The 12,049-nt window shown below is 43.8% G+C and overlaps 1 protein-coding gene across 6 annotated transcripts in view; it reads right to left on the reverse strand.

Annotated features, from left to right (window-relative positions):
• SEPTIN11 (septin 11) overlaps window positions 1–12,049 on the reverse strand; it is a 96,527-nt gene that overhangs the window by 7,081 nt on the left and 77,397 nt on the right. Inside the window, exons 8-11 of one of the 6 annotated variants that reach the window (XM_070394410.1) lie at window positions 10,232–10,364; window positions 8,216–8,403; window positions 2,527–2,594; window positions 1–643 (exon numbers count right to left, since the gene is read on the reverse strand). In XM_070394410.1, coding sequence (XP_070250511.1) covers window positions 2,570–2,594; window positions 8,216–8,403; window positions 10,232–10,364 — 346 coding nt within the window. In that variant the 3' untranslated portion in view covers window positions 1–643; window positions 2,527–2,569. Of the gene's footprint in view, window positions 644–1,444; window positions 4,761–4,786; window positions 5,776–8,215; window positions 8,404–10,231; window positions 10,365–12,049 lie in introns of those variants that run through there. The other 5 variants (XM_070394402.1, XM_070394428.1, XM_070394392.1 and 2 more) reach the window with 5 other exon arrangements.

Consider the following 12,049-nt stretch of genomic DNA (forward strand, 5'->3'; position numbering starts at 1 on the left):
ATTATATCAGTAGAACACACCAACTAAAAAAAGATGCAGCCATCTCTGTTCATGCAATACCAAATATTTAAGAAAAAAACCCACCCAAACTCCAAAACAACCCATAAAATTAACAAAGGGAAGAAAAACGTTGCCCAGATCTCATGGCCTGATTTATGGTTGAGAAGGTCCTAATGGGGTTGTTCAGAATGTCATTCATGGGGCAGAGGTATGGAGTTAACATGAGGTCAAGTTTGTGAACCCTGCAGGTGGGGCCGCCTCGGGTCAGGGCACGTGCTGTCTTCAGTCCGTGAATTCTTGGACAGCAACGTCAAGAACCTGACCGTTAAGCAAGAGAGTCCCGACACAGGGCCACCTTGGGTCTTGGCCTCAGTTCTGTTTCACTCGATTTCCTTGTAAATAGTATAACTTTTTGGTAGTGATAAGTCACTTCAGTAACCACTATGGGTAGTGGCTTGTAAACAGACATTGACAAATACAAACAACAGTGAAATATTCAACCCAGACTTTAAAAGGAGGCGATGGTGGAAATGAGGTAACTCTTCCCCAACACGTGTGAACAGACAGCTCCTGCTCTTCTAATGCTCTATGTCCATTAGGAGAGAGTAGGGCTTGTCAACAGGATGGTTACATAAAGAAGAAGCTACAGAAGAGAAAAAAGAAAGTTCAGATTCAAATGTGGTTCATAAAGGCTTAAAAATAAGAGTGTCTCTCTAACGAACTGGGAGAGGACAGCAGGGTCAGTTAAAGGAACGACTTCCCTGAGCACAGGTGTGAGCGCAGCAAAGGCCAGGCACGAAGAGGTGCCTCCGCTGGGCCTGGGCAGTGGGCACCAGGGGACACTGGCCAGGACGGAAGGGCCTGGGAAAGGGGGAGAAAGTGGTAGAGACGGCCTGTGAAGCACAGGACACCAGATGGTATCTTGGCGAAATGGGTGCTGCCCACCAGACGAGGCAGGGAAGCCGGGGCCTCTTCCCTGTTCCTTTTTTCCCGTGTAATCAGCATGGGTGCACATGCATATCAAACAGGGACTAAAAGAACTCACAAAAGGGCACACGATGTTTGGGTAAAAATATATTTCCCCCCACGCTGTGTGTTGGCACTAGTGATATATGCATAGATTACCTGGCCACACTCTCCTGCCGTAACAGACACCACATTACTGAGCATGTTTGCTAAGTGATTACCCTCATACTTGAAAAAATGATATGCTTCACATCGATACAATTATTTTAGTTTTTTTTAAAAAAGACAAGGCAAACATGCAGCTTACATATATGACAATTTTGCATTAACACTGAAAGTAGATTACACAACAGTTTTAGAAACACATTGGTTATTTTCAAATAGCAAAATGACAATGATCTACAACTACAGTTTAAGGCATATCAGCATATTTTAAAATTAAGAAATAGACAAAGTTCTAATGCTGTTCACAGCTTAATTTTCAATTTATTAAAAAAATTCCCTTCATACCTACATACAATCTAGACTTTGTAGGTCATAATTTCCACTCAGGAGTCATACATACATATTCTGTTAATGGAACCAAGACTTCTGGAAGCTGAGACTTGACAGTTTCAAACACTTGCAAATGAAACAGCAGATGGTCTGAATGGACAGCTTTGGTAGGACCACACAGAGACAGTATGACAAGGGTGATAACAGCTGAAAAGCCTGATCAAACTGTATGTGAAACACATGGACATGTCAAGGAAGTGAGGAAACCAAGTCTATTTGTTTGAGGTGCACAGATGTGAAGAATATTTTTATTGCTGGTGAGATTACAAAGCAGAGGAGGAAGATAAGTAGCCTGTGCCCAGCTTTACGTTAAATGTCCCCGTTGGAGGTGCCCTTTCTGGACAGACTCCTGACCAATTAATAAAGAGCCTAAGCTGGAAAACACAGTCTGACCTCCCAATAAATCCTCATAAATGTTTTCCCACCACATCCTACTGCATGCACAACTACTATGGTATCTGAAGTCCAGGAGAGGCACAAGGTTGGCCATTATGATTGAACAGGAGATGTGGGGAGGGGCCAGCTGGAGCCGTCTGGCTTAAAAAAAAGAGGCGATCACTGCCAGCCATTAGCACGAGGGCCAGGCCATTCAAGCAAGATCACAAAAAATTAAACAGCCATAGAGGCAGCCTAGCATAAGCAATATTTCCTCTTGATTTTCTCCAGTGGAAGGTGGCAGTTTCTCATTCTAACTGTATTTACATAGAACCAGGGGCCGTCTGTAATATATCTGACACCCACAATGCTGTGTGGTGGGGGACTAGTAATTTCTGACTTCCATACTGATATCAAAGAAAAACTGAATTTATGTGTTTCTCATGAAAAATGATATAAAATTGGCAATTTTAAATATAGTTAGCTTTTATTTTTAAACCAAAAGCTTCTCAAACCATTACTTCCCTTTCCCCATCCAAAAAGGAAAAAAAAAAAAAATCCACCTATCCCATATGTTTCTCTCATTTTAAAGTCAGAAAAATCTCAAAGGTTTCTTACTACCGTACTTACATGCAAAGGCGAAAGCACATCCAATTAGATTGGAGGGTATCATTTACTCCGTGCAGAGCCAAGGACTACTGTGGAAAAAGGCACAGATACAGAAAGAAGGACAGCAATAACAAACCAAACAGGGCCAGGGAGCAGGGGGAGGAGAAAGTTCAGGAGCAACGCATTTTTAAAAAGCTTCTCTAGACTATCTATTTCTTTTGGCTTTTTATTCTCTGACTCTCCATATGATTTCTCTTACTGTGAAAATTTAATGGGGAAAAATCAATCAATAATCTTGGAATCAAAGTCAGCTGGATGCCTTTCACGGCTAGGCTCGCTTTAAAGAGGGTTTAGTGATGCTCTAAAAATGATTTTAAAGTGATGAATTTTGAGAATTTAGAAGTGTATTTTCTGTTACAAAGCACAAAAATGCTCACACAAGCAGCGGCTGGGACAAGCATACCACACGAGGATTCAAGCTTTTGTCTGGTGCAAGCAAATGAGCAAATTCAGCCCGTGGTTAGAATCAGCAAGCCATCCGATAGCCGCTGCTCCACAGCCAGCATCACACTAGAATCGTAAAAAGAAAAAAAAAAGACAAAAACAGAAACCTTGGCCCAGTTACCCTGAAACCTGTCTCTGTATCACTAACGCTGCTCCTAGTTTGCAGTTTCTGCCCCAGCTTCCTTAGTGCTTCAATGAAACCGATTTCTTAACTTGGCCTAATTAAGCCAAATCAGTTCATGGAAGACCATTCCTTTCTCCTAAGAGCATGGTTGAGGACCAAGAGAAGGGAAAAATAATCTTGACTGGAATCATCTATAGACTTAAAAATGTGTGTGTGTGTGTTTGTGTCAGGGGAGGTGCAGTGCACTCTATGCTATTTACGTAGGACTAGTAAGTCCAGAAGGAAAATGCCGAAGGAAATACTAAAGCATCGAGTTCATGAGAAATGCAGTCTTTCATGTAAGAACAGGAGACTATAGAGTTAGAGGGAAAGCTGGTAGGATCTTGTTATTAGGAGGGGGAAAAATCAAGAAGATGAAAGGATAAGCCTTATAAAGGAACAGTATGGAAAAAAGATTACATATGCCCATTTCCATACAACAATGGGGGGCAGCTTATGTCATGGCATATGGGTTAGTCCTAACCTTCATTGATTGGCATAAAGAGGGAGGTGAGCTAATTGTGAAAGGAAAGGTGAGGAAATTCCTTCAAGACAACTGGATTTGAAAGACCAGCTGTAATATTTTTTCTTCCCTTTATTGCCAAATAGCAAAAGGACCCTATGCAAGGAGGTTGGAGGTGAAGTTGAATTTCTATTTTCTTTGACTTGTGGGTTTGTGTTATGTTCTTTCCCATTTCTACCTGAAATTGACAAGTCACCCTCAAATTTGGGCTGCAGATGATACACAATTTACAACACATTTTTTATTTGAAGGATTTCTGAAAATTTTCTTCTCATGATTATTGAAAAATGTTATTGGCACCCTTAGTAGCTTCTGCTAAGCAATGTTGCTTTATCCCACTTTTGAGATTGCTGATTATGAAACTATGATTATGTTCACTTTTATCAGTGTAGCCTTGATCCGCTTACAGTTCAACTCGGCCAGAATTTGAGAGCTAGGGGTTCAGACACATTTTTAAAGCCATAAGCAGAGACAGTCAGTCTGAACAGACCCACAACCCAGACCAAATAATGTTATTTTAACAATGAGCAATCCATGCAAGTTTAAAAGTCATATACAGCTTACCCACCGGCCTGCCTACGTGCAAAGCTATCTTGGGTTTGGGGTGGGTGTGGAGAAGAGACAGAGAGTGAATTCAGGGCTTTTGCCATCATGAATAATTAAGAACAGTAAGTTGTCATGGATATTCAGGTTTATGGTTCAGCTGCTGAGGCGGTGAGTTTTCCTGTCAGACGAACGTGTAGCCATTTACCCTCCTTCCCTCCGTCCAAAGCAACATACAAGTAGCAGGCATGCTTCCTGCCGCCTCTCAGAACAGGCATGAAAGGCAACTCATTTACTTCCAGAGGCCAAGTCCAGCTGCACAGAGCTTTTGCTGTCATTCCCTTGTTCTATCACTTTCCAGCACCCAACAACATTCAGCAAAATGAGTTAAGAGTTATTGGTATCTGGGGAAAGGTAAAAAAAAAAAAAAAAAGGACACAGATGGCAGCGATACAATATTACTGCAAAAGCAGGTGAATGCGGGACCATCCTTGGCTTGCCAGGCTTTATGTGAAGCTTGCACTGCAAGTTAAAAAACAAAACAAAAAAGTTAGAAATAATAACAAAAAAATAAAGGGAAATTAGGAGCGCCAGCACCAGCATTCGGTGATGGTGAATGCTCATGCAATGATTATGGAATTGACAGAAATCGAAACCAAAAATCTGAGTAAGCTATTCCACATGACAAGCAAAAGCAACGTTTTAATACTGAATTAAAGAACACGTGGTTAGTTTCCATTTGCATGTAATTTAGAATTCACAGGTGGCTCTGTGAAACCACTACATGTCCTAATGGAAGGGTTTACTGTTTGATTTTCATTTTATCCAATAACACAAAACCATTATCTATGGTGTTCGATTTGGGCATCACATCTGTACTAAATAGGAGTTGCAGCTCCCATTTCTGAGCTTCTGGAGTAAGAGAATAAATCTGCTACAAATGACTTTGAATAATTAACTTGGGGCTTGCGATACAGTGGGTGGAGGACATGCTATTAATCCACTTGGGAAGGAAATGAAAAAGGACAACCATTATGTGGTTACGGCTACAGCAATGCCAGGAGCCTTCCCCTCTTTTAGGTTCAAGGCAGTGCCAAATCCCAGATCCACATGTCTAACTGTAGGCAAGTCCAAATCATGCAACTTCATTCCTTAACAAGAATCAATACAAAATAAATAAAAAGTGAGTGGATGATTGTATAAACTATAGTTATCAGATGCCAGCCAGGTACAGTTTTAAAATGATGAATTTTAAAACTTTCTTTTGGGATGAATGTATCGTAACCAGCAAATGGCTGCTGGCAGCTGTGCACACTTCTCAGAAAAGATGAACACTGTCCACTAAACAACTTACCGTCCGGCAGTCCCACCAGTGCGGTGTAGCCGCAAACAAGGAAAGTGACTTGGTGGCCAGAGATGGCAGGAGGTGGGGTCCAGCTAATGGCAGTGCCAGGGTTAGTTCTACTGTGTCTGTAATCTTAGGAAATGTTATATGATCTCATGCCACTACAGGTCAAGGAGAAGGATAAAGCCTTACCTACGTTAGAAAGGGAGCATGTCATTAAAATAGAAAGAAACAGAATTTAGAACTATTAGAAACACTGAGTCAGGCTCTGAGGCGGGAACATAGCAGGTGAATAAATAAGCATCTCTTTGTTGTCCTCTCCCTAGAACAAGGCCAGCTCCTAGTGGCTGCACAGTGACTCCAGCATCTCCCGCGGCTGCACGTGGAAGAGAGCCTTCCATTCACTTCAGTGCTGCTCTGGGTACCCTGGCTACTGTCTCTCCGTGGTCCTCTCTCCCCAAAACTCTCCACTGGCAGTCAGAGGAGTGGTGCTTCTTTTGTTTTTGTTTTGTTTAATTTTACACTTCAGGACTCCAACTGGCAGTGGATTTCACTGCTCAAATGGTAAAGTGTGGAAAAGGGTGGGAACCTAGAAGTTACTGAAAAATACATGCCATCGGCAGGCACAAAACCTGTGCACCAAATGAAGCCTAATTCCATGAATAATAAATGAGAATATATAAATAAGGCTAACGTAGAATTCACACATACTTCACATGACTTGAGAGCATTAGACATTGCTGAGGTCCAAGGATGGGAAGAAAATAACCTGAAATGCTCAACAGGAAAAACCTCCCTACGCTGGGAAGTCTGTTACTAGATAGATTTTTTTTTTAATGGAGGCACAATACCGATCAGCTCTTGGAATTTTTATTGCTTAAAGGCACATCCAGTATATGTGAAATATCCTTAGAACATTGCTGGTCTTTTATAAACATTTTTAGTTCTAAAATATAGACCTTTACATACATTAGTGCTTCAGGGTAAGAAAGACTTAACTTTGGGTTTCCTAAGCTGTGAGTCACCAGCTTTTCCTGTCTCATTCATGCCTATAGATGTAGACAGACAGACAGACAGACAGACAGACACACACACACACACACACACACACACACACCCTTATACCTATTTCTGTCTGGGGTGAGTTTGGATCCTCAAAGGTCTGATGTCAAATGGCTTTCCATTTGTCTGCACTGCAGCAGCTGCTGGACTGGCTCTGCACGGGGAATGTCACCACCAGAGGCCGACGCTCTGCAGTGTGTGTAGCTACAAAGCGCTTTCCTGCACTAGATTATGATCGAGGCAATCGTTAGCCAGAACTCACCTAGCAGAACTAAGTTTTCAGCCCTTGGAGTCCTTTCATCACTTGGGTCTGTACCAACCCTGTTAAAACGATACCTCCTCCACACTGACGCCTCTATTGCTTAGAAAACGTGCCTGCCCTTTGCTCTCCTGACGCACTCTCTGCTGCCTCCGCGCTGGTCCAGTTTGCAGAGTACAATGTAAAACTCTCTCCGTTTGATTTCTACCATGGGCTTCGTGACACGATTCCTCAAGGGGCGTCTGTTCACCAAGACACAGTGACCAGTCCCTAGGGCAGGTCTCAATTCCTGTGCAGACTCAATCCTATCTTTTATATTTAAAAAAAAGGGTCTCTGCCTGCTCAAGTGCCACCATTTTTATGGTTTGCAGGTCAGCTTTTCCCCTAGAACGTTAGCGTCTCGGGATGGAGAGCAGGAATCCCAAGCACATTCCGAGTTGTCCTACTGCTGCCCTGAGAGCACTGCCCGCACCAAGCAGGGCAGCGTCCCCGGGTGGCCACACACAGCTTGTCCAGGCATCTCACTGACCCTGAGCCTCCTGCCAAACCGGCAGCCAATGCCTTAAACTGCACTGTCTAGTCTCTAAGGGATTTGACATGAGCTTCAAATCACCGGAGAATGACAAGGAAGGCCCAGAGCTCCTGTGGATTCGGGAGCTGCCACTGGAGCATCACGGGAAGTGACCGACACGAGAGCAGGCTCTGACCTTTGGCTCATTAAACCACAGCCATGTTTAAAAATGTTGCTCTGTGCGTGGGTACAGGCGTGTCTTGAGGGTTGTTGTGGGTGGGCTTAACTGGATAGGATTGTGATCCCATTTCCCCAAGAAAACAACTAACCATCTTGTTGAATTTAGAGGAAAACTAGTGGCCACTAGCAATTCTTCCAAATCTTTCATCTGGGGAATCAATGACTGGCTGATCAAGCCTAACAACGCAGACTGGAAAAATAACTGACAATCGTAACTTTAGGATGCTCTTTATCGGGAGTCACGAGGACCATCTCCAAAGGGTCGTGAGAGAAATAAACCGTCTTCCCCAAAGTCCTAGTGCTGGTGCAGAAGACGAGACTGGAGACAAAAGTGAGTCCAGTCCTGACTGCTGGGTCATGTGGTCAAGCCTCATGAAGTAATGTGCATCCTTTAGAAATACTTTAAAAACCTGTATCTTCTTCCCTGCACTGTAGAGAAAATACTTGCTTGGATCTTCCTAGTAACAGACCAGTTTCCAGTCTGGAAATGGGAGAAGTAGAGACATGCAAGAGGAATAAACTGTTAGAGGCCCCAGCACCAGGGGGGGACACCTGCTTACTTTTTCTTATCCTTGTCTTTCTTGGTTTGCTGGGCCCCAGACTGCTGGGCCTGGGTCTGCAGCAACTGGGCAGCCGCCTTCTTCTTCTGGAAGTTGTTCACCTCCTCCTCCAGCTCCTTCTTCTTGTCTTCCACTTTCTTCTTCTCTTCTTGGTGTGTCCGCTTCAGGAGGTCAAACTTCTCGTGGAGCTGGAGAGGACAGGACAGGCGTGGTGAAGGGCGTAGCAAGGGGACCGGTATGAGGTGACTCGGCCCTGCTCAGAACAAGGCCTGCGCCACGCTGCTGCCTGTGCTCTAATTGCAGAAGCGCATCAGCGGCCGGTGCTCCGGAAGAGCCATGCGGAGACAGGAAAGCACCTTGGGGAGCCCTGTTCTCCTTTGACACTTGGACCTGTGGAGCTAAAGGGGACCCTTGCACACTTGTATATAATAAAAGCCTAAGTGACTGTTACGGCAGAACGAACAAAATGACCGGTTGCTATAATGTGCACTGACCACCAGGGGGTAGATGCTCAATGCAGGAGCTGCCCCCTGGTGGTCAGTGTGCTCCCACAGACCCACAGGCGAGCACCGCTCAGCCACAAGCCGGGCTCACGGCTGGCGAGCGCAGTGGCAGTGGCGGGAGCCTCTCCCGCCTCCATGGCAGCACTAAGGAGCAGTGAGCAGGAGGGCAATAAGGAGCAAGGGGTCCCGGACTGCGAGAAGGTTGTCCAACTGCCGGCTTAAGCAGCAGTCAGACATCCCCTGAGGGGCCCTGGACTGTGAGAGGCCGCAGGCCTGGCTGAGGGACACTCCTCCCCCAGTGCACGCATTTCGTGCACCAGGCCTCTAGTTTTCTGATAATAAAATACATATTCATTGTAAAAAGCATATCCATGCTCCTAATAAGAAACTCACCCTAGTGGTAAGAGTAGTTCTTAATCTCTAAGTTTCAATTGTCTTTTCTTAAAATATATTTTTATTGATTTCAGAGGAAGAGAGAGATAGAAACATCAATGATGAGAGAGAATCATTGATTGGCTGCCTCCTGCACACCCCCTACTGGGGATCGAGCCCACAACCTGGGCATGTGCCCTTGACTGGGATCAAACCTGGGATCCTCCAGTCTGCAGGCTGACAGTCTATCTATTGAGCCAAACCAGCTAGGGCTCTAAGTTTCAGTTGTCTTTATCAGAATCAATTAAGAGGGGATGGTGAGGAAATTAATTAAGCAGTTTTATTTGTAAATGTATTGCACTCGAGATACTCATGATCTATCATTGGGGGCAAACATATTTCTGTCTCTTTCTCTCTCTCAATAGGATGAGTGACCTCTCTCTCTCTCTCTCTCTCTCTCTCTCTCTCTCTCTCTCTCTCTCTCTCTCTCCCCCTCTCTCTCTGGGATGAGTATTATAGCAGAAATACATGGGAACCTCTAGGAAGCAGTCAATTTGGCCTGGTCATGGGGAATAAGACAAGTCAAAGGGATGTTGGAGTAGAGCGTGCATGTCCACAAAGAGGGAAGTGTGAGCAAATGTACAGTGGAAAACATGTCAAACTCACAGCCGGCAGGCTGCATGCCTCGAGTTTGACATACTTGGTATACAGAGACCATCACCTATCAGTGCTGAAGGGCCATCCACTGTTCAGCTAACTGAATTGCTGATAGACTATGAAAATAATAATAACCACAGAATCTCAAATCTCATATTTTAAGACGTGTATACTGAGGAAATACAGAAGTACAAAGAAAATGGTACCAGGTCTGGAAACCTAAGATTGAGTTTTAGTTTCAGCGTTGCTATTAACTAGGTATATGACTGCATAAATTGCTTAACCTTTATAACTCAGTTTTATCATCTGTAAAATGGGGATGAGAATATCTGACCTGCTTTTCTTGCCAGGACAGTATGCCATGCAAGTGATAAAATGTTTGTAGAAGGTACTTAGAACAGCATGAAGTCCCATAAAATGTGAAGTATTAATAAAATACCTTGCTTATTTCTCTCCCTTGAAAAAGGACAGGTAGATGGCTTACCTCTTTCTCTGCCTCTTTAAGTTCAGCTTCTTTCTCCTTCACTCTCATAACAAACATCTGTCTCATTTCCTCTTCTTTCTTCTGAAGCTCTCCCAGAAATTCATTCCTTTTTGCTTCGTATGTCTCCTGAAGACTATTCAAAAGTCACAAACAAGGACAGTGTCATAAAATTGCATAAGAAACTTCAGTTCATAGAATTTCTACCCACCATCTTCCAAAAATTAGATAAGGCTGCCATTTACCATGTCAAAGACACAGAAAAGGGCACCATCTCCTCTTTAGTTTTGCGGTGACCAGAAAGACAAGTGCATCAAGAACAAGGATGAGTCCGTAAGCACCGGGCAGCACTAACGGGCTGTCTCCTGCTGGCCAAGTCTTATCCCACATAGTCACACACAGAAAGCCTGGGCTGGGCTGGGCGGCATCTTCCAGATCAGCACACCAGGTAGACCCCGAAGATAAGATTAAGACTTTTAGGGGAGAGAGGTGGTGTGCGTAGGGAGAGAAATGCATGGGTACTAGGGCCAGACAGATCAAGGCTTGGATTCTGGCCATAGCGAGGTACTGACTAATCTAGGCAAGGGCACAGCCTCTAAGCCTCAATGTATAAGATGTGAGTGGACACAGCAGGACTTACCTTCCAGGGAAATGATTCTGGGAATGAATGGCGGCAAAGTGAGCAAAGCACTCAGTGCTTAACAAAAATATTACCCTTTCCCACTCATTTCCCTCCTGTCCCCAGTTTAGAAAACAGACTCAGCGAACCATCTAAAGAGCCAATAGGGTACCTAAAGGTATTTCACAAAATTGCTACTTTTAAAGTTGTATTACCAATCATAATAGAGCAGGGTGGAGTCTTATTTTTATTTTAAACCCCATCCTCCCCCTGATAATCCTGCAGGCCGTAGAGCCCAATAATTTAAATCAAATGCCATGCCTCAGCTTGATCTCTAAGTCAGAACAAATATATTTATGGAAATATTACCTTCAGTAACACAGCTTAAGAAACCCCACACCCACACCCATACAAACAGAGAAGCATTTGCTGGCATTTTATAAGGTGCTATTGCTACTTCTCCCTTCTAGTTTCCTGGGAACAAGAGTTGTCACAGTAACACGGGCCTGCAGGATTATCCACCTTAACCTGTGGGCCACATTCATCCAACGTGCTGACTCCAAACTGGCTAGCACCCGTGGGTGACCCCAGGCACCATGCACAGCACCCCAGCATGCACACTTGTCCTGTAGAAGGAGTAAAGGGACATCCAGGTGGTGCGAGTACACACCCATGTAGGTATACAAAGGTCTAAACAATTAGAAAATGTCTTAATTAGGATTGTTTCTACTTCTACAATACATGCTTTTATTGGTTGATTAAAGTAAGTTCCCCTGCCCTCAAGAGAATCAACACTCCCTGTTAATCAGCAATCCTATGTTTGGGATTCCAGAGGTATAGTTAGCTTTCACATTATCTTATGAGACTAAAGCAAATTTGGCCAATGCTAATGTTGGCTAATATTAATAGTGATATTTGGACTTGAAAATGTAAGCCATAGAGACATAGAAATGTGTTGATAATAGAACAACAAAGTAATTCATGAATTTGATTTTGTTCATTTCCAATAAACCTCATCACCATTACTTGGATCAGAATTGCCAAAGGAAAAAGATTTGGGGGGAAACTCAGCTTTTGATGATTTCAGGATAGTGAATACAGTCCCTCCTCTTTCTCACAAGCAATGGGACACAGTTTATAGAAACGCTACGAAGAAGCACTACCCAGCCCAGTCAGCGTGGCTCAGTGGTTGGGCGTTGACC

The sequence above is a fragment of the Myotis yumanensis genome, unplaced genomic scaffold, assembly GCF_028538775.1.
Source record: "Myotis yumanensis isolate MYYU_CA2020_CCGP unplaced genomic scaffold, mMyoYum1.0.hap1 SCAF_1, whole genome shotgun sequence".
NCBI lineage: Eukaryota > Metazoa > Chordata > Mammalia > Chiroptera > Vespertilionidae > Myotis > Myotis yumanensis.